Below are 23,831 nucleotides of genomic sequence, written 5' to 3' on the forward strand. Positions count from 1 at the left end.
AAATGATAACTACTTTTACCAAGTCCTTCTTTATATCCATTATTCTAAAATGTGTAATTTGTCTTTTTCTTCTTTGTTCTTCTCACCTTTAAAATGTCTTTGTGGTCATTATCTCCCAATTTAGTATCAGTTGGAAAAACTCTTACTCCTGCCTTCCCGCTTTTGGTACAGCAAACACTGCTACTTACCCTTTCTCAAATGTTTTAAGGCAGAGCTCCAATTGTCATCATGCTGTAAGAAAAGACACGTGTTGAACACCCTACTTATCATCCACAGGTTTTAACACCAAGATATGACATTTTCCTCTCTAGCATACATGATTTTTATCTTCAGACTAGATATAAGTAAGAAATCTTTCATGATGAGAGTGGTGAAACACTGCGCCAGGTTCCCCAGAGAGGTGATAGATGCTCCATCGCTGGACCTTCAAGTCAGGTTGCACTCTTGATGTGAATCTTCACAGAATCACAGAATCAGCGACACTGGAAAAGACCTTTAAGATCATCAAGTCCAACCTTTATCCCAGTACTGCCAAGGCCACCACTAATCTCTGTCACTGAGGGCCTCGTCTACACACTTTGTGAACACTTGCAGGGACAGTAACTCCAGCACTGCCCTGGGCAGCCTGTTCCAATGCCTGAGTGCCCTTTGGGGAAGGAATTGCTCCTAATATCCAGTCTAAACCTCCCCTGGTGCAGCCCGAGGCCATTACCTCTTATCCTATTGCTTGTTACTTCGGAGAAGAGACCTACCCCCACCTCACTACAACTTTTCAGGTAATCGTAGAGAGCAATAACGTTCACCCTGAGCCTTCTCTTCTCCAGGCTAAAACCCCCAGGCCCCTCAGGGGATCTTCCATTCCAACGCTTACCATATGTTTATCAAATCAGATTCATTAATAGAAAGAAAGGAAATAAATAGTGCTTGTTCTGTGCAAAGTATCCCATGTGTTTCTTATCCTAAGTTTAACAAAGCCATATTTCATGGTAAGAAGAAATATTTCCCAGCAATGTCTACAGAATCCTAGCTTTTATTTTAAATTATATTAAAAAAAGGTTTTGTTACTTATAGTTGTGAAGATAGTTTTGAAGATAACTGCGGAAACAAGAAAGCAAGGATAACAATGCCATAGAAGCCTCCTAAGCCTGACAGCTGCAGTGCTTCTGCTGCAGCTCAGAATCAGATGCCAAGCAAGCACAGTGAAATAATATAAAAAAAATAAAAACTAAAACACAAAAGCAGCTTTTCTCACTTTTTCAGACTGCCTCCTCCCCACTTGCTGTTGCTCCTAACAAACTTGCAAGCAAACTCCTTTCTTTTCTGCTTAATGTGCTGGTTTCTGATGATAGACAATCAGAAAGAACTAGAATTGAAAAACATTCCTCTTTCTAAATGCACATCCAGCGTCCTGCACAAAGGAAAAGAGAAGGAGGTGGGATCTGAGTGGATGAAGGGGAAGGACAGTGGGTCATCTAGCTCCACTCTTATGTTCACTCTGCTACTGCAATACTTTTAGCCTTTCTGGGCTTTCAAACACAGGAGCCTATTGCCCTACACATAGTTTTTCAGCTGCAGGCACTTAGCAGGTAGCCCTGACCTGAAGGAAGCAAACACGTTTGTGCAACCTCTACATATGGCACTGCAGTCATCTCTTTTACCAGTGAAGGATGGAATAGCTGTGACACCAAATGGTAGATCTTTGATAACACAATCTGCCCACTCAGAAAATGGTAACTCATCTGAGTCTAAGGCTTAAAATCCAATTCTAAAAACATTTACTACAACAAAAACCCCCACAATTCTCTTGCAATATAGAGGTAAGCAAATACTTCAACTATATTGCTGCTGATGGGCTTTACCTGATTGAATTACTATTGGGAGGACAGATAAATACATTGGTGTGCTGAGAATGTTGAAACAGTGCAACATAGTAAAAGTACCACACATCCTGTCAGCAAAATCCTGTCAGCCAAGGGGTTAACTGCAATACTAGAATCATGCATAGAAAAGTAATTGCTTTTTATTGTAAATTATTTGCATATGTGTGAATAAGCAACGGAAATGAATGTGGCATTTTCCTTTTAACAAAAAATGTATACCACATGTCACCAATAATTAGACAATTTAGCTGTATATGAAATGCCTGAAGAAAATGTAATAGTATAAAATACAGTACCTCTTTAAAGGAAGAAACTTTATTTCTTACTAAAGGAATAGGAAACAGTGGAATTTAATCTAGGTAAATCTCGGCTATGCAATTACATCAGCAATTACAGCAACCCTACAGAGTTAGTTATTGCTCTATGATTGACTAAATCTTTCCGTGGTAATGGGCATTACATTCAGAACTGAAGGATCATATCTTTATGAACCGGTGGCTGCTTTTAGTTCCTTTATAGCACATTAAAATATAGGTTTTTTTGCCATTTTAACCTTGTTTAGCACGAACGGCTGAACTTGAAATTCATCGACTTTAATGGTCCGTGGAAGATATCATTAATAATTGCTGTACTGATTGTTTTTTTTTTTTTTTTTAACTTGTAACGCATTTAATTATTAATGCCCCTTTATCATTTATGGCTTACTGTTTTTTCAGATTTTCCACATCTTTCACCTTACCTGCTTAAAGAGTTACAGGAGCCATAACATAATATGCCATCTACAAAGACAGTCACTGTTATCACTAGACATTGCATTAGTCAAAAGCATCTACACTTTGAGTACTGGAGATTATACAAACATGCAAAGGGCAAGCTGAATAAAGACGTGAGGCCAAAGCTGTCATATAGAAAAGGATAATCAGTTTTAAGATACTATATATATGTTGGTTAATATCTTTGCCAGTGACAAGGACAGTAAGCCTGAGTGGAACCTTCAGCCTGGAGAAAGCTCCAGGGGGAACTTAGAGCACCTTCCAGTGCCTAAAGGTGCTGGCAAGAGAACTGGAGAGGGAATTATTAAAAGGGGCTGTAGGGACAGTACAAGGGGGAATGGCTTTAACCTGACAGAGAGGAAAATGAGTTATTTGGAAGTTCTTTCTATGAGTGTGGTGAAGCGCTGGCACAGGGTGCCCAGAGAACCTGTGGCTGCCCCATTCCTGGTAGTATTCAAGGCCAGGCTTGATGTGGCCTGGAGCAACCTGTTCTAGTGGAAGGTGCCCCTGCCTATGGCATGGGTGGTGGAAACTAGATGATCTTTCATCCCTTCCGATCCAAACCATTCTATGATCCTCTGATATGCTCATACACCACAGCATATATTTTTCACACATATACATTTGCATTAGTTTAGTTGTTCTTCCTTTAGGATAAGATGACCTCTAAAAGTAATTTTATTTATACTTCTGTGATCTGTGATGAAGTTCAACCATGACAAGTGCAGGGTCCTACACCTGGGTTGGAGCAATCCCAGGCACAGCTACAGACTGGGCAAAGAAGAGATTCAGAGCGGCCCTGCAGAGGACCTGGGGGTGCTGGCTGATGAGAAAATGAACATGAGCTGGCTTCAATGTGCGCTCGCAGCCCAGAAAGCCAACCGTATCCTGGGCTGCATCAAAAGGAGCGTGACCAGCAGGTCGAAGGAGGTGATCCTGCCCCTCTACTCTGCTCTTGTGAGACCTCACCTGGAGCATTGTGTGCAGTTCTGGTGTCCTCAACATAAAAAGGACATGGAACTGTTGGAACAAGTCCAGAGGAGGGCCACGAGGATGATCAGGGGACTGGAGCACCTCCCGTATGAAGATAGGCTGAGGAAGTTGGGGCTGTGCAGCCTGGAGAAGAGAAGGCTGCGTGGGGACCTCATAGGGGTCCTACAGGGGGCCTATAGGGATGCTGGGGAGGGACTCTTCGTCAGGGACTGTAGTGACAGGACAAGGGGTAACGGGTTAAAACTTAAACAGGGGAAGTTTAGATTGGATCTAAGGAGGAAATTCTTTCCTGTGAGGGTGGTGAGGCACTGGAATGGGTTGCCCAGGGAGGTTGTGAGTGTTCCATCCCTGGCAGTGTTCAAGGCCAGGCTGGATGAAGCCTTGTGTGGGATGGTTTAGTGTGAGGTGTCCCTGCCCATGGCAGGGGTGTTGGAAGTAGATGATCTTGAGGTCCTTTCCAACCCTAACTATTCTATGATTCTATGATCTACAGTACAAATTCAGGAATACAGGTTAACTCTGATTTTCAGTAACAAGAGGCACTGTAACCTTCACAGGTTGTTTTCTTAAGTTTGCCTTGAATGTCTCCAGTGTTGTTAGATTTTCATCTGCGATTTGCTAAAGCTGACTTCCTAACTGCAAAATTTAACAACAGAGTGACAAGCAGGACTTGCCTTATAAAGGAAAAGGAAGAATAGCCCATAAAACCTAGCTCCATTCGCCTAGTCAATACTTGTCTTTTACATCTATACGTGTCTTTTATGTTTATGTAAGCTGAAACAATGATTTCTTTTGAATATTGCTGAAGGAGTCAAGGATGGTCTGTTTGTTAGGTTTTTTCTGTACAAGAAGAAAACTGTATGACTAAAACACCAAAGGAAGAGTTCTCTCTCTTTCTTTGAATCATTAGTTATTGGCCCCTATTTTGTAAATAAAATTTGACCAGGTCTTCCAACAAACCTCTTCCCTCTGGTTGCTATTTCCCAGCTGCACATCAAGAACTAAATTCTTGTTTCTTGTCTCAGTATAATCTACCCCAGGCCCATGAGAGCAGCCCCAAACCAAAGACTGTGCTCTGAGCCTCACCACCATCATCTCCAACATCTAAAGGCAATAGTTGAAGCCTGAAAGCGGATCTAGAGGGAATGAAATAGAAGGAAGCAACTGAGCTGGAGGAGCAGCCAGATTTAAAACACATATGTTGAATTTCCCAAGGTGAGTGGTGGCCAGGGAAGTTCAGGTTAAAAGGGCTACTGTAGAGGTGCCCATAATTATTTCCACTTCTGTCAATGCTACATAACTCAACATGGCCCCAAATACTATCCCTTTGGGGAAAAAAAACAACAACCCAAGCAAAACTGAATCAAAAGCCTGAAAGATTATATTGGAGGAAAATACGAGTAGAGATAAGAGGCAGAGAAATAAGGTAGAGACAGGAGACCAAAACTCTGCATACTTACTAAATAAAACATACATATGGAAATACATATTATATATCTTGAGTAGAAAAAGAAATAAGGGTTCATTTCATGCAATACAGACCCATTAATACTACCAACAAAAAAACAGCATTTGTCTATGCCTTGAGTACAGTTTTCTGTTGAAAGTGCTAATTTATTCAGATTTAAATAGCCTGTAAGATTGTGTTAACACCACCGATACATTTACTGAGTCCCATCTCACCTGCTTTCTGTCCTGATCTTTGAGGAATGTTATCTGACCAGATACCGGGGGAAGCCCAGAGCTCCCAGACTGCGGGTGATAAGACCTCTTTTTTTTTTGTTTCCTAAATGCATTTTTCCCATTTGGCACTGATTATCAAACCAATGGGAAGTCCTGCCTTTTCTGCTGTGGACACAACAAAAGCTGGCACAGCAAGAAGTCTATTTCAGCTGGTATCTTTCAGCTCCACCAGTGAGGGCAAATGGCTCAGCGTCAGCACCTAGGAATATGTTCTTTTCCTGGGCATGTTCTAATACAGTCCCAATTACTACAAAAGATCAATTTAGCACCTTCCAGTGGAGCGTTAAGTGGCACAGCTCACGTCAGTTTAACACCAAAAAGCAGAAATACAATAAGAAAAAAGGGAGTTCAGAATTCTAAACTCCCTATAAACTTGACCACGCATCTCTCTACATAAAGCAGGATCAGAGACACTGAAAAATATCATGTTTTTTCTCTTTTCATTTTTCCTTTTAACTGTTAAAAGTTCTTCAAAACTTGTTTTTGATAACCCAATGAAACAAAATTGACTCTTGCAAAAGAAATTATCATGTGAATATGTTAAAAGCAGCAAATGGAGTAAAGATATTTGAAAGCATTTTTCATTGCACAACTCTGTAGTTTTATGAGCTATGCTTCTCAATAAAGCTATATTTTTTACTGAAAAAAAAAAACCAAACAAACCAAAACCAAAAAAAGAGCTGAGATAATGGTAAACTTCAAACTTAAGGAAAACTAAATCTGAATCTGCTTGAACTATCCAAATATGACATGAAGTCATCATGGATAGATGTCTCCAGCTTGAAAACACACGGATGGAATCACCTTAGAACATCATTTTATGCATCCTGATGCGAAGTTGGATTTACTTACCCCCTAAAAAAATAAGAACAACAGAAGCCAGTTAACCACAACAGCTCAGAACCGTGCACATTATATGCACATTTTTAATGTCTGCATGAAAAGTACTTGGAATAAAACTTGCCCCCTAACTTTTTAACAAATGTGTTTTCGTTTTCTGCCTCATCTTACTTTACAAGCTGTGGTATAGCACAGGCTGCGAAAGCATTCTAGGGAAACATCACTTCACACTTGTTCTCTGGATATGTTTTTCTCCCTAGGCACCTCCTGTTGCTTCTGCTGTTCTATGTTTTCACAAAGTCATAGCAATCTTATTAGAAAATGATTCCCCCCCCAAAAAAAAAAAAAAAAAAAGAAGCAAATGCAAGAAACCTACAGGTTTCTTTCAGAGATGGGAATACAGAGGCAGCAGCTTACATATGCAAAGGCTGCAATATATATATATAGATATAGATACATATATATATGTACATATATATATTTAGGTCTGGTAATTCAGTACAAGCAGAATAGGATGTATTTTCTATACAAGAAATAAAAAATCAAAACACAAGTAAAACTTGCTCAGTATGGTCATGGAATACCAAGCATAGTCCTAAAATTTCTGCATGGTAACAAGGAGAAATCAAAGCTTTCAAAATTAAACATACAGTGCTTTTTATACATTCCATGCCGCATTTTATATTCATACAGTGTTACAAATAATAATACAAATCAATAACTATGTCCGCTAAGACCATCCTTTATAATTTTATAACAAACTAGAGCTCCAATCCTTCATGTCCTCAGTGAGGAGCAGGTAAACTATAGATTTTATTGCTGGATTTCTTCAACAAATAATCCATATTGCATAATCAGCACAGAATGACAGTAAGTGACTGTAAGACTACAGAAAGAACATTTCTTTCAAGTTTTAATTTCTGAAGTTTCATCGGTTTGTGTCACAATTGCTCTGTTATCTCTGTTTATCTTTCTTGCATCTATATGGTCATAAAAATAAAATTACTAAGATATGTGCATTTAGATTATAAGATATGTGTACATATATCTCTCTAAAATGTCGTCTTATTCATTACTTTACCTAAATGAAATATTACGTCACAGAGAGACTAATCTATGACAAACTGTTCCCAAGGGGTTTAAAATGTGCCTACATAATAATCATCATAAATTGAAAATTAATGAGGAAACTTGTTTTAAAATTGTCTGCAGCTTCCCAGGGGCTTACGATTAACATTTTTAAGTGCATGCAAGCTCATTTTCATAAGTTATAGATTTTAGTAATAAATAAATCATATTGTTTCTCAAAATTACTATTAAACTTCTGGAATATTTGTCATTTTGAGTACTAGTATAACATCTCAACAGACTACTTAATACAGCAAACACTTAAACTCTATCACCCTTACAAAATTCTATTGTTCATGTTAATAGGCCCAGGAAGGGTTAGACACATTGCTCAAGATATTGTGTGTAGATAGATGTAAACTCTGAATTTGGACAGGCCCCATGTGAACTGTGACATGAATACATGTATGCGAATAGAAAGAAAGCAAGCAAGCAAGCAAGAATGACAGAATAAATTAAAGGGCAAATGCTAGGTCCAGTTCTCCTAGTAAGAAGAAACAGTCACACTGGAGAAGGAAGAAAATGGTGATCTTCCTTTTTTAACATAGGTATTCAACCTATACAGATCGTCAAGAGATGCTTCAAACTCCGGTTGAATAAACTAATAAATTATTTTGATTCTAAGACAGGAGTAAGGAACATGAAGTTTTTCTGATTAAATCACTGTATGGGCAGTTATAAAGGTTAACTACCATACTCCTACTTTAGGAAAAAATAATACAGCACAATCTTAAAAGACAGTAAGAACTTGAACTTTAAGCTTGGTAGGAACAGCTAGACCTCTTTCCCATTTTCCTATGTGCTGGGTTATCCCAGTTTTACAGAGTCCAAGTTCAGTTCCAGTTTCCAAAGGCATACTAGGCAGAAGCACTACCACATCACATGTACTGCAAATCATTTGCCATCAATAAAAAATTTCAAGCAAATTTACTTTCTCATGATACTTAGACTACTTCTATACTTAAAGTATATAAGGAGCCAGAGACCCTGCTTATATGACCACTTGCTAGTCCCTTTTCCCCCATTGTACTCTCACATGGAAATTTCTCCTGTTTCTCTTAATTTCTCACCAACATTTTCTTGCTGTTGCTGAAATGTGTTGCTGGGAGGGAACTCACATGATACTTCACATCCTCTGGTCAAAATCTCTGATAAAGATTTGCACTATTGCCAGTGAGATTACTTGTGGGTATAGAAATACAGCACCTTTTGCTTCAGTCGTCAAAAATACTAACTTATTGACTTGGCTGGTGTGAAGAAACAATGACAAATACAAAGTTTCATATTTTCTCCACAAGAAATTACAGCTTGAATTATAGAGCACGTGGAGCTGCTCAATTTAGCATTACTTAAGAATATCAGAAAATAGAATTTTGGACATGCAATTTTTCCTTTTCCCTCTATGAAGACAGGCTGAGGAAGTTGGGGCTGTTCAGCCTGGAGAAGAGAAGGCTGCGTGGGGACCTCATAGCAGCCTTCCAGTACCTGAAGGGGGCCTATTCTTCATCAGGGACTGTAGCGACAGGACAAGAGGTAATGGGTTAAAACTTAAACAAGGGAAGTTTAAATTGGATATAAGGAGGAAATTCTTTCCTGTGAGGGTGGTGAGGCACTGGAATGGGTTGCCCAGGGAGGTTGTGAGTGCTCCATCCCTGGCGGTGTTCAAGGCCAGGTTGGATGAAGCCTTGAGTGGGATGGTTTAGTGTGAGGTGTCCCTGTCCATGGCAGGGGGGTTGGAAGTAGATGATCTTGAGGTCCTTTCCAACCTTAACTATTCTATGATTCTATGATTCAATGCTAACAGGAGTTCTTTAGAGCAAAGTGTTACAGAATACACTGAACATTTCCTTTCTCTTGATTCAATTCATAATCCAAAATGAACTATTAGGTTTTGTACATTATAATCCAACGAAGGCATTATAATCGAGCTCAATGTGCGTGTGTGGGAGGGAGAATGAGGAGTGTGCTTGGGTCTGAGCATATTTAAAGGAGAGCTGAGAAGTTTTCTAGTGAAAGGATCTGTTGATAAATGATGGTTAGGAGAAGAAAATTGGTTATTCAATGAACAAAGTGGTGTGCAATTTATTTTACTTCATTAGATGCTGAATTCTTCAAACACCGCTAGGAATTATAATGCTTTGAAACTAATTATTGTAAGTACGTTTAATCATAGCTTTGAAGTTACTTTCAACATAGCATGCTCTTTAAGATTAAATTATATCTTTCTGCCATTCCGCTGCAACTACCCATTTTAAGAGTAGATGAGAAGCAACAAAAAGCCTGATAAATGTTACTAGTAAATATAACAGTAGTTTTGCCCTGTTTTTTCAGAAACATTTCCATAACCTCCTATTGTTACATGTGTACAAGTTCCCACAGGAACTTGAGTACAACTTTGAATACACGAACATTATCATAAAATTAAATTATTATGTTACTGTATATAGTACAAATAATTGCAAGCAGAGAAGTAAAACAGCAGGGAACACAAAGACAAACAAAAATGCACTTGCAAGGTGCATGGATTTGCTGCAGCAAAGATTAAAGGTGTTTAATATACCCTGTCTCTCTGCTGCTCCCTTGTACTGGTAATTGGAGCACTCAGTTACGTGATACTCTTCTTTATCATGATAAATGATTGCTGAAAGGAGCAATTTGGGTTTGGGCCTGTTTCCTGCTTCAAACAAAACTTTGGTTCAGTGATTTAAGCAAGGCAGAACACCATGAATCTCCTCCCTAATCATGACTTCAACGTTATCCATGGATCGAACAAGCTGTTTGTGAGGACGCAAGCAACTTGAAATTTTATCAGTCTGACAAAAGAATGCAAATGGAGGTTCAAGAAGCTTTGCTGATCCCACCGATTTCCAATCACCTTTCCTATTTTTAATTGGGCATGCTGTACATCAGTGATTTAACTGGAATTTAATTGGTTCTGGATAAGTCCCAAAGAGAAAGAAAAGTTTTATACTCTTCTCTCTCTGTTTTTCTGCCTTTTCTCTCGTTATGTAAAGGACCAATACAATAGTGCAAGCATATGCATTACATTAGATAAGCGCTATGAACTCACAGACAACTAACACACTGAAGGAGAGAAAAGTATTTTTCCTTGTTTCTTAGGTTTATTAGCTATCTGCATAGCTTGTGTCAATAAATGGTAAAACTACCTTATGGAAGAAATTCATATATTTCATAGTCTAATATCATACATTTTCTAGTACTTACATCTCCAAAACACAGGCCCTTTATTGCATTTGGCTGAAGGGTTGGGAAGGTCAACTGGTTAAGATTTACCTTGTGACTCTTTGCAGAGAAACCCATACAGCCTTGTATAACCAAAAAAGTCCTCCCATAGACATAGTAAGACATTGGGAAAGATCTATTGGCTAAATTGTCTTATTTTCAAGATAGGAAATAGTAAAACAAAATAAAATTAATCACGAGAACAAATATATTTCCAAAGCAAGAAAGTAGAAAATGGTCAAGTGTGGCCTGGAGACAGGGACTTGTGAGGGCAGTTACAAAAGTCCAGCAAAGAAAGAGTGGCAGTTGGAAATGTACAACAAAAAGAAAGGTGAAAAAGGTAAAATAAGAAGCAATGGTTTAAGTGATCAAATACATGGTCTTCTTAATAGGGATGCAGCAGTATACAAATAATTAGATAAAGGGAAACAAAAGAACATGCATTGCGTGTTTTAATTGGCTTATGGAGAAAAAGAGAGAATAAGAGAACATCTCTTCCTCCTTCAACTCAAAAGCACAATATCCAACAAGTAAATGCAGCCCATCCCCAAAATGTCGCCCAGCTAAACCAAAAATCCTAAATGGCACAAAGCAGTGGTTCTGCTTGTTCTTTGTGCTTCTCTTTCTTAACAGCATATTCCATCAGTTATGAATTTGGTAGGAACAGTGATTAGAGGAGGTGGGGAAAAACCCACTCTTTTGTTATTCTCTACCTAAAACCTAAATCTACATCAAATCAGCAGTGATAGTGAGTGAAACACAATGCTACCAGAGTCAGCATTTTTCACTTTGTAAGACTGATGTTTATGAATTTCCTAATCATGCTTTCCAGAACTAGCACAAAAGCAGCACATCACAGAAAATGAAAATAATCAGAGGCATCTAATTCTACTTTGCCTTGATCCAAGGGCTTCAATGTCAATATAGAAGGACTTACAAGATGTTATTAGGTACCATTTCACACACACTTGGTGACATTCATTAAATTCAAGTGGCCAATCAGTTCAAAGCTACTTTTTCCTGCAAGGACTTTTATCTAGAAAGATCCCACATCCCTACTCTCCCTGGCTTTCCCTGGTGCCACCTACCATCATGTTCATCCATCATGAACATCCGTGATGAACATCCAGATCACTCCATCTGAAATAATACCCCAATCTGTTTTGCCCAAGATACTGATAAACCATTATAAGCTTCCTAATCAAGAAAAAAATTGCTATTATATAATTAAACTGTTGGATAATTTCTAGGTAAACTAAAAGGCTACCTAATATTTGAGCACCCTAAAGATGAAGATGCAGCTGTACTGGGTTTGCATGGCAAGGTTGTGTTCTTTACCCATGGAAGGAACCCCCACTGGAGCACTTTGTGAAGATTTATATAGTTTTTCAGTACTTTGAATTCTTTGAAATCAAAGTTTAATAGTGATTAGTTTATGAGCTGCAAACTGATACATCTGTTCCTCAGACCTTACCAATTGACAGGATAAAATTTCACAGGAAACATCTCTGTGGCAAATATCAAAACCAAACTGCTAAACGAAAAGTATTCTGAAACCTGTTTGTTGTGGGTCATTTAATTAGGAATATGATTTTAATAATATTCTAATTCTTAAGCCTCTTTTACTGCTAAATTCTAAAATAGTAATATATTGCTTTTATTGCTTCCATGCTCTGTTTTTAATGTAGCAATATTTATGTAAAATATGCCACACTATACATGTCTGCATTATATGGGTTTCTGATTTAGCCTATTTCTTTTTCAGTTAGCTACTCCTTCTTTACATTTTACAAAGCCGACTTCTCAAATGCGTCAGTTTTAGGAGGCTAATTGTAGCAATTGTCTATTCCTAAACCACAGTCAGCTTTAACACAAAGCAGATTTAGAAAATTTATGGCTATACCACCCTGCTTCCATATGTTTAACATTTTCTAAATTATTCTGATGTGTATTTTCTTTCTAATTCATTATTCTCCAATATTTTGCGCTGCCCAAGTTTTCATACTTCACATAGTAACTTGTACTGTCATATCTAGAAGTTTAATTCCCCAGCATAATTACAATGGACTGCCAGTGCTCTAAGCCAGTCTTGCAGAGAATTGTCAACAGCCAAATAAAAGAAGTGAAAGACATTCTTAGTTAAAACAAAAATACAGATGAAAAAGTTTAATACTGTTAAATTCTTAATGTAGGAGGAATTCACCTTGTTTGTTTGTTTTTGGTTTTTTTTTAATATGTATTTTGTTAACCTGTTGTGTAGACTGATATTCCAATAGCCTATGAGCTCTACAAGATGCAATCATATAGACCTGTCTCGGAAAAAATTCACCATATTAGGAAGCTTAACAATTTAGTCTTTGACTCACATTGGAAAGAGAACAATCTTTGTTTAAACAGGTGTGGGGTTTAGTTCCACACTAACTTCAGGACTGTGAAACTTCATAAAAGACTTGGCAATCTTACACTCAACTCATCCAGGATACCAAGGAGGCATATTGATGCTCACCACTGAATTCCTCTGATCAAATTCAAAACACAAAATCAGATTTTCACTGTGTATTTTATGTGCTTTGCATAATATAATATAAATTCTCTTTGGTAATTAAAGAATACAAAAAATGCTTTAAGAAACATTATTCTACAGTAACAACTCCAGCCGGTTTACAACCTGGCTTAATAACAATGACTATCCCTGTTATGATAAGAGTAAGGATGGAAAGAACAAGCAAAAATGAATCAACATGGCAGCATCAAAGGAAGACTTCAACATAACAATATTGCATGTGGTGAAATGTAATGCTATAAATTTAATTATTATCTGCACAAAACACAGTACAAAGAAATTGAAAATATGTAACAGAAAATTTAATTAAGAACAGTGAAGCAATGTTGTAACAAATCCATGATGGCTTTGGAAAACAACCACATTTTCAGCCTTCCCTCTCTGCTGTGGCAGATTTTAGAGGAAATCAAGAAAACCAAAACGAATATAGCCTTATCTGACTATTAAAGGTTTATTAAAGAAAATAATCACCAAAAACTACACTATACTAGTGTTAAAAAAAAAGGGGGGGGGGGGACGGGACGGGACAAAAACTATTCATCGTGCTCCCAATTTATCATCTCTGGGACAGTAGATTGACCGTGCCCAAGTACCTACAACAAACTGTTTGAGGAATACTGGGGGGTTGATTGTAAACCAGAGAGATTTGTGAGAAATCAGAAGAACCCCAAATATTTAGAATTATATTTCCATTAGGGCTTTACAAAATCTTTATTTCAGTAGTGTAAAACAAGGGATTGTGGGTATGAAGTCTACAAATGTGTCCAACCTCCATCCTCAGAATTTTCATGGAAGCTGCATTCACAGCAGCCTAAAGAATCAAGATCCTCGATGGGACCAAGCCAATGTGTAACCACATTATTGCAAATTGAAAGAACCATGCAAAAGCCAACACTTATTCAGCCTCAAGTATTCTGTAGTTGTTGACAGTTACTCCTACAGAAGGCTCTTCCTACTTTACACCAAAGACTCAATATAAACGCTGCTTGTGAACCACCAGTCTAGTCGTCAAATCAAAATAAACCTAAACCTTTTAAAACATAAATAATATTCACTCATTACTAGCATGTTGAATTATTATGGTCAAATTTGATAGTATAATTGTGCAACAAGTAGCATCATTTATAAATAATTATAGAATGGTTAGGGTTGGAAGGGACCTTAAAGCTCATCTAGTTCCGGCCCCCTGCCACTAGAGCAGGGTGCTCCAAGCCCATCCAACCTGGCCTTGAACACTGCCAGTGATGGAACGCCCACAGCTTCTCTGGGCAAAGAGTAATGAGATGTTTTCCTTCTAACATCTAATTGCAACTCTGTAATGAAAACATAAGCTATCTAAGGTGAGACCATAACACAGACATTCAGCCAACAAGAAGAATCCAATTTGTCTGCCATGCTCATTAAAAAGAAATCAAAGTGAAAAAGATCAAGATCACCTGACAATAGCAGATGGTTTATGATAGTTCTTCTCATGGGTTTTGCAATATTTTTACAAAAAGGGGAAAACCAGAAATAAGCCAATTGCTGCTCTTCATTCACTTTATCATTATTCATACTCATCTACGCTTCTGCAACTTCACATGTAGATAAAGAAACATACATACCCTTCACTGCAGAGAATCTGTATGAGGATTTATGAGGACCTCATATTTCTATAGAAAACACCAAGAATACTTCACATACCAAAAGTTGAAATGCTGTCTACAGTCTACTCACTTTAACAGATGGGCTGTTTGTAGTACAGAAGAAGGGAAGGGAGGAAATGAATTACATCAAAGCACAACCACAGTGTTCGTGTGACTGGCTGATTGGTGATGCACAGAGCTCCAGATAACACACGCATCACTCCTGCTCAGGTTCTAGAATATTCAGTATCTTTCAGAACAAATTTGCCACTACTTTGGGGAAGTGATCCTATGAGAAAAAGAATCAGAAAGAACTTCTGCTCTTCTGTCATCAACAGTTTTCATGCACAAAGAACATATAGCCCTGCACTTTCAGTCCCTTGTTGACCTAGTAGTTAATACCTAATACCTAGTTGTAAGTAATATTTTAAGTACATCTAGTAATTCATATATTAAAGATCAGTGATGTAAAGTAACTAGTTTACTTATTGCTTATTTTTACAAGTAATGTAAATAGAATAATAATAATTAAAGTGTCAGCGTGTATTTTCTGCAGTTTAGACACAAAATAAGTCTTAGCTGGTGTTGGTTCTACTGCTCCCAAGGTCCGCATACACAGCAGTATCTAAGCTGCACGAATACTAAACCCTATTTGTGCATCTTTGCTTCCAAGATCCACATCCACAGCAGTATCTAAGATGCATGAATACTAAACCCTATTTGTGCATCTTGAAAAGTACCTCCATGATTCCAGCACACTCTATCATGCAGAGGTAACCTCAGCAACGCGAGCTTTTGTTGCATTTCTTGCAAAGTCCTATCATTCAAAATAGACCCACATTTATGGTGTTCAGACCCACCATATATAGGTAAGTTTCTGAGTCTCTCCTTATCACCACTGTCTCAGCATCCTTGCTAAACTCCTGGGCTATGCATTCACACAGTTTCTAGTCTTCCCAAGGTGGAATTGGAAGAAAGACCTGCAGAACAGGACTCAAAACCACCTAACAGAACTACAGGTCAAATGTCTCCCAAAAGGGGAAATTCAGAGGTACCCAGTAAATAGAACAAGCATCATTTGTGGAAGAAAAAGTTTTGTGACAATGTAAGTGTGGATACAGAATTTAGAATACAGTGTTTAGGGCATAAGAACTTTATTGCTGGCAAATACAAACCACCTTGGGAATGCTCCATAAACAACCTCAGGCAACAGACAGCCCAGCACAGCTGTACTAAAAAATAACACTTCCAGAGCCCTGACATCCTTTGACAATTTAGGAAATATCCAATTTCATTTCTGAGGCTGCCTTAAAGTACCCTAAAACTTACTTGTTACATTACAACCTGTGACACACATTTGCAAATCTCAGTAAACCACCACTTGATACAACATAACCTGAAGTAGATGTTAGCCTTGATTAGCATTGAGAAACGTTCCAAAAGAAAGCCTGGGGTTTGCTTCTTGTGGTAACAGTCATGTCTCTTGCATGGGTCTAACTTCTTTCTCATAGCTTCAAAAGTTCATTTTAAAGCAGATCATTAACTGAGAATTATTGTGATATTCCTCAAGCTACTTAACAGCGCACCACACAAGCTGATAAACCAGTAAAAGCCACAATAACATAGCCATGATTTAAAATTAAATGTTCAAGAACATTAGGTCATATCTACTATAATGACAAACAGGTTTATCAAACTATCAATAAGAAGAAGAAAATTACAGTGCTTTAAAAATGTAGTCAAACGAAAAGCCTAGATGCTGTCTTCTTTACTTAGACCCTGTTCCAGAACAAACAGACCATGACAGGTTTTTTTTTCCCGGGTTTTAACTAACCTCGTTAATGAGAAAAGTTTGACTAATTGGAAAGTCAAACTTCCCACTTACCTTGCTTTACTATTGCCTTTCTAATTAATTTCTAGATTTTCACAACATTTCTATTTGCATTATTTAACATGACAAAATGATGCATGATGCCACTGATTGGATAAGTGGCTTTCTTAATATACCATATGGAGTGATAGCTCATAGTTTGACAATATTTAACAAGAAAAGATCTGCTCATTTCAAATCTACTGTTCTCCAAGACCTTGATTAGACAAAACGTTTCTGTGAAATTCAGCCATTTAATTAGCCTGTTTGATTACTTGAAATAAAATTAAGTCCCCAAAATTATTAAATCACCATGTACTTTTCCATCACATTAGCTTTAAAGACTGAATACTTCTCAGCACCCAAAAGGAATGACAGATCTATGGATCTACACCCATCTGTCCAAGTTAAAACAGCAGTGACAACTCGGCATGAGATGTCCATACCCTATTTAAGATAATGGGTGAATAGTTATTCCTGATGCATGAAGATTAAGGACAGACTGAAGCTTAAGACACCTCTACCCCCAGCTCTTTACACTTCCACCTCATAGAGGACAGCAAAAGCATCTCACACATGGAAAGCCTCAGCAGTACTTGCAACCCCTCCCTTTTACATCTCACTCCTGCCTGCTCTTCTCACAACAGTCTCTCTGATGGAGATACCATCATCTTGTCAAGACTTTAATTTATAACTCTTTTTAAAGCATGGCCTGAGTGTTTACAATGTTCAGAAAGCATCATGTGTGAGGGCATAATATGGAGTGTTTACCACCTATGAACTCTCTTCACTGCTTTTGTATCCTCATGATGCTTGGAATTCAAGGCGCTGCATCACTTCGTCATTCACAGCGAGGTCTTGTCACTTGACCTCATCTGTTTAGCAACCATGTAACACCGCAGGAGAATCCATTCACATGATGGAATATTTCCCTTTTTAACAGAAGGGGCATAGAAGATGGTATGTTCCACATAATCCCATTTTGCTCTTCCATATTAGACTTCTATTGGGCCCCCCCTGTTACTCATGATTAATCTCATTATTCTTCAATTGATTTGAGAAGACCAGCAACTCATTTTACACTACCATAATTACTTCTAGAAAGCTAACAAAAGCAAATTGCCTTAATACATTACAAATTCACGTATGATGGCCCACATTAAAGTTGTTTTCCTCCAGAAAAGCGCACATGGACTAAGGAAATCTAAGGAATGTGCCTAACACAGCAAATGAACGTAGGCAAAATGGAGAGATCGTATGTCAGATCTGCAAACTGATTTTCCCCATCATCACATCCCATTAAACAGCTTAGCTGTAACTTTATTACTCTTTCTCATTTTTTCCCAAGCATCTTATTTTGATCCCTTGCTTGCTGTTAAAATGGCAGTAATGTTTTACAGAAATAGCCTAAAATTAAGGCATTGCGCTTATTGCTGCGAGTTTTCAATTCCTTCCTCGCTATCCTTTTCCAGCATTACAATGAAGCCTCCTGAAAACCTAATTTCAAGAGTAATTAGCAAATTGTATTAAAACCAAATTAAACTGATCCACCATGATTTGTCAATATTATTCAGCTCTAGCTGTCAGCCAAAGGTCACTCAAAGATAATAAACTTTATAACATCAGCATAAATTAATCATGTTGTACTTCAGTGCTGCTGTTGGTGGCGGTGAATACTGAAGTAGATACTCAGTGGATACTCACCATTCCAGTCTAGTGTCATTTTCCTACTAACAGCACAGCCAATTCTAAGAAAAAAACTACGCCAATGCTTGGCTGAAAATGAGCTCTGTATGGATTTGGATTTTACCTCATTCTTTTCAGTTCTATGAGGACACAAAGCAATTCTCTAACTGTCCACCTAAGGTTAATGAGTTGCACTGCATGACTTATCACAACGCCTTTCTTCAAAGTTTTTGTTCCGTTGAATATGAGCACTGCCTCCACGTTTTTTAAGTTAACATAGTAAATAGCACCAAGTTACTAAACATTATATGAAAAAGGAGAGGTTAAAAAGATAATCATATACAGTGGAAGACCAGAGTATTCTTTCTTTAAGAATAATATGACAGAGCAAAATATACATTTGAGGGCTTGGCATCTCTTGAGAGTCTAGTCAATGCAGCAGTTCAGGTTCTAAACAAAGATAATGGTCATTAAGTCAGCAAAAAAGGGAAAGAGAGACACCATTATTTTGTAACTTGGCCACTAATCAATAAATAAGGAGATATAAAATAGGATAATAAGGTAGGACATTTAAAATGAACAACAATAATTACTATTTCATACAATATCTAATTAATTTCAGAAACTCATTCTAGCAGGCAAGCTCAAACATATGAGTGGGTTCAATAAATCCTTAGCAAAATGAGTGTATTATGGGCCCATTGATGGCTATTAAAACAGTGATTCAGATGCTAATTTCAGTTCAGGAAGTTTCTAAATCACAGCTGCATGGAAGCTTGGAAGATATAGCAGGGGAAAGCTCACCCCATACTCTCCTTGCTCCTTGCACTCTTTCCTAAACATATGCTGCTAGGAAATATGAATACCAGGACAGCAAGGTAAAGGTCTGCCAGTCTGACCCACTGTGACACTTGTGTCTTAGTCTTATTTTTTTCTTTTTTCAAAATCCCATTTATTTGTATTTTTCCCCATTTTTTTCCTTTTAAAAATAAAAATATTGAGCCCTTTGTCTTCTAATAGCCAGCAAGAAATGAAAATACTTCATACATATTTATGATTCTCTACGTATGATTCTCTCTCTTAAAACCAAAATTCTGCTTATTTGAATTTTGTTTTAACTTTTGGAGCAAATATTTACCTGATGAGCAAATATTTTCTGCTTCGTTTGGCATACTGGATACACTTTTAAATATTTCCCATACATGGTTCTCAATTTTCAAGCACAGGCTTGCTTACTGCTGTGGGACACAGAAAGCCAGCCTTACGCTGGGCTGCATGAAAAGGAGCGTGACCAGCAGGTCAAAGGAGGTGATCCTGCCCCTCTGCTCTGCTCTTGTGAGACCTTACCTGGAGCATTGTGTGCAGTTCTGGTGTCCTCAACATAAAAAGGACATAGAACTGCTGGAACAAGTCCAGAGGAGGCCACGAGGATGATCAGGGGACTGGAGCACCTCCCGTATGAAGATAGGCTGAGGAAGTTGGGGCTGTTCAGCCTGGAGAAGAGAAGGCTGCGTGGGGACCTCAGAGCAGCCTTCCAGTACCTAAAGGGGGCCTATAGGGATGCTGGGGAGGGACTCTTTGTCAGGGACTGTACTGACAGGACAAGGGGTAACGGGTTCAAACTTAAACAGGGGAAGTTGAGACTGGATATAAGGAAGAAGATTTTACTGCAAGGGTGGTCAGGCACTGGAATAGGTTGCCCAGGGAGGTTGTGAATGCTCCATTCGAGGCTGTGTTCAAGGCCAGGTTGGACAGAGCCTTGGGTAACATTGTTTAGTGTGAGGTGGCCCTACCCATGGCAGGGGGGTTGGAACTGGGTGATCTTAAGGTCCTTTCCAAGACTAACCCTATGATTCTATGTGTCTATGACACTCCTGGCTTATGCAGTGGTGTATGCAAGTAGACAGATTTTATCATTTTCCAAATATAACTTTTATGTTCTTCCTAAGTAGAAACCAGGGTTTCAACAGTAAAGGTCACAGAAGCACAATACAAAGTTACTGACAATAAAGTCTTTTCTTAGGAGTGAGGTGGGCTTTTGCACATTTCTCCCATAAATAAAAGAACTAAATTTAAGCCCAAACATTCCATTGGCATTTTCCACTCTAGCTCTCCTTTTCAAAACTCTCTTGAGCTTATGCTATTTTACCAACTTTGACACTAAGTTCACAGTGATTCTGGCAATTTCTATACATTTCACACTAACTGTGCAGTAGTATAACTCCAACCAAACTGTAAGGCTATGATTAAAAAAAAAAATCAATCACCACCACTTCAGCCTATAAATACTGATGTACCAAATACAAATGGCAACAATGATTTTACAGTCTGTGTGAGAGAATTTCATAACCCTTTCATTATATCCAAGATAGTTTTCATTTTATTTAGATACTTTATGATAGGTAGCCAATAGTCATAAGCAAAGCCTAAATTCACTTCTGTTTAATTAAACCTTGCAGTAAACAAGAATAATACACTGGTAGGAGCAGCCCTGCAGAGAAGGACTTGGGGATGCTGGTTGATGGGAAACTGAATGTGAGCCAGCTTCAGTGTGTGCTTATAGCCCAGAAAGGCAACCGTATCCTGAGCTGCATCAAAAGGAGCATGACCAACAGGTCGAAGGAGGTGATCCTGCCCCTCTGCTCTGCTCTCGTGAGACCTCACCTGGAGCACTGTGTGCAGTTCTGGTGTCCTCAACATGAAAAGGACATGGAACTGTTGGAACAAGTCCAGAGGAGGCCACGAGGATGATCAGGGGACTGGAGCACCTCCCATATGAAGACAGGCTGAGGAAGTTGGGGCTGTTCAGCCTGGAGAAGAGAAGGCTGCGTGAAGACCTCAGAGCAGCCTCCCAGTATCTGAAGGTGTTCTTCAAGGATGCTTTTAATTAGGGACTGTAGTGATAGGACAAGGGTTGATGGGTTCAAACTTAAACAGGGAAAGTACAGGTTAGATATAAGGAAGAAGTTCTTTACCGTGAGGGTGGTGAGATGCTGTCACAGGTTGCCGAGAGAAGTGGCAAATGCTCCATCCCTGGTGTTGTTCAAGGCCAAGTTGGACGGAGTCTTGGGTGACATGGTCTAGTGTGAAGTATCCTTGCCCATGGCAGGGGGGTTGGAACTAGGTGATCTTAAGGTCCTCTCCAACCCTAGCTGTTCTATGATTCTATACTATCTGAGATGGCGATTTCTTTTTGACTGTTTGAATTGATACAGACAATATCTGCTGGTGGTGCTGGCAAAAGTTCTCACAGAATTGTATTTGTTCAATTAATTAAACCACTTTATGAACTAAACCCTTCTTTTCAAGAGAATAGAACAATCAAAATGCAAAGCACTACAAGCAAATTTTTAATACCTTAAAATTTCAGTACTTTGTTAGTGTGATTAAGCTCTGTGGTTAAGATGGAAAAATAATTATCCATCAATCCCAGGAAAGTGGTTTTTCTGCATGTATACTCCCATGACAAAGTATTTTGTTTAATTCTGAAGAAGATCACCACCTACCAGAGAAGGGATATGAAAATGCACTAAATTAAATTCTGAGCAAGAACACTGACTTTCTTTTTGGTTTCGGTATTTTCCTTTTTTTAGTTTAGTTTTGTAGTGACAGCTCTTTAAAATGCAATCATGTTGCTTGAACATAGAAGAAACAACACCTGGCACTTAGAATTCTATATTGTTTATGAAGCCTCATGGAAATAACAATGATTTGATTAATAGACATCAAGTGGAAATTGCTAGTCATAACATGATAGTAAAGAGAAAAATGTTTAACCAAAGGAACAGTTATAACAGACTTCAATGCTAGGTTGGGGTGGAGATTCATACGCCCACAAGTCTCCTTATAGATAAAACTCCATAAAGAAACTATTTGGGAACCAAGTGTGACTCTACATTTGCATTTTAGGATTGTGCCTCTGTTGGTCCCTGTTTACTGCACTTTGGTTCAAAACATGGTGCGGTCTTCAGATATTCAGACTGGACTAACTTCAGATAAAACTAAACCAGGAGCTCCAGCCACTGCCAGTTTTCATGCCACGAGTCCACACTAGACCTAGGTCATCATCACAAACCCTTCTGAAATGGGTATGATGTGGATGTCAGGTCCCAGCACTAACTCCTTTGCCCTACAGATGCACTTCTTTTTCTATAGGTCGACTCCTACCACACAACCTTCCACCAAGTTTTCTCAGCTCTGACACCAAAGTCTTGCTTTACCCCAGTGTAACATGAGTTTTATGTTGCAACCAGTTTGCCAAAGTAATTTGTTTCCAAGGGGAGCCTGTTCTATCACTTTATTGGTGCTGTGACTTTGTCACTTCAAAAGCAGAACGGAAATTCTTTGGTTTTGATACAACCTTATCACCAACAGGATACTGGCAAGACATCACTTATATTTCCAGTAGGTTGAAGCTGATTTATGCAGTAAAGCTATGCAGAGAAGTTAACTCTCATTCTATGCATAAGCATTTAGCTGATGAAAATTAAAAAATGAGTAACAATTTACAATCTTAATGTGTTGAATTATTACCCTAGTACTCAACAAATATATATATTGTATGCAGCTTAGTACCAAAAAGCCACACATTGCTTCAAAAATTTTTCAGTATTAGAAAATGAAGGCAAATAAGGTAACAGACAAAAAATGCAAAAACCGTATTATTTTACCATCATGGAATTTCTGCACCATTCTACTGTTTGCTTGCTGACAGCTCAGTTTATCTTCTACTCCCTCATTCCCTTTCCATGTCTCAGTTTTTGCTTTCTCATAAGGTTCAATTCAACGTGTCCTTTTCCATTGATCCCTTTTCCAACTTCAAGGGAATTTAGACATAATAAAGGAAACAGACAACAGAAGGAAGCAGAGGAATCAAATTGACTAAAGAGAGGAAAGTCTCCCTTAGACCTTTAACTTAGAAGAAAGGCCCTTTCAAAGAATCTCTTGTTTCACTTGTGGGAAAGGATAGCTTTTTAGACACTGTCCCGCAGGGGAAAAAGGGTACTAGGACTGGCTCCCTGCAATGCCTGTACACCAATGCACGCAGCATGGGGAATAAACAGGAGGAGTTAGAAGTCTGTGTGCGGGCTAAAGGTTATGATCTAGTGGCGATTACAGAGACATGGTGGGACAGTTCACATGACTGGAATGTGGTCATGGATGGCTATGTCCTTTTTAGGAAAGATAGGTCAGCAAAGCGAGGTGGTGGAGTGGCTCTTTACGTGAGAGAGCAACTAGAATGTATTGAGTTCTGTCCGGGGTCGGATGAGGAGCAAGTGGAATGTCTGTGGGTACGAATCAAGGGGCTGACTGGCACGGGTGATACAGTTGTGGGGGTCTATTACAGACCTCCTGATCAGGACGAAGGAGTTGATGAGGCTTTCTACAGGCAACTGGAAGTAGCCTCGCGACTACATGCCTTAGTCGTCGTGGGGGACTTTAATTACCCCGATATTTGCTGGAAGACTCACACAGCCAGTCATTCAC

At 38.6% G+C, this 23,831-nt stretch overlaps 1 protein-coding gene across 9 annotated transcripts in view; it reads right to left on the minus strand.

Moving 5' to 3' along the window:
* The window catches only part of CTNNA2 (catenin alpha 2), a 510,177-nt gene that overhangs the window by 273,394 nt on the left and 212,952 nt on the right, over positions 1 to 23,831 (minus strand). Inside the window, exon 8 of one of the 9 annotated variants that reach the window (XM_065661928.1) lies at positions 337 to 482. The exons of the other annotated variants lie outside the window; for them this stretch is intronic. Within the exon in view, the coding sequence (XP_065518000.1) occupies positions 474 to 482 (9 nt within the window). The 3' untranslated portion in view covers positions 337 to 473. Of the gene's footprint in view, positions 1 to 336; positions 483 to 23,831 lie in introns of those variants that run through there. 9 annotated transcript variants of the gene reach the window in all.

The sequence above is a fragment of the Lathamus discolor genome, chromosome 1, assembly GCF_037157495.1.
Source record: "Lathamus discolor isolate bLatDis1 chromosome 1, bLatDis1.hap1, whole genome shotgun sequence".
Lineage (NCBI taxonomy): Eukaryota > Metazoa > Chordata > Aves > Psittaciformes > Psittacidae > Lathamus > Lathamus discolor.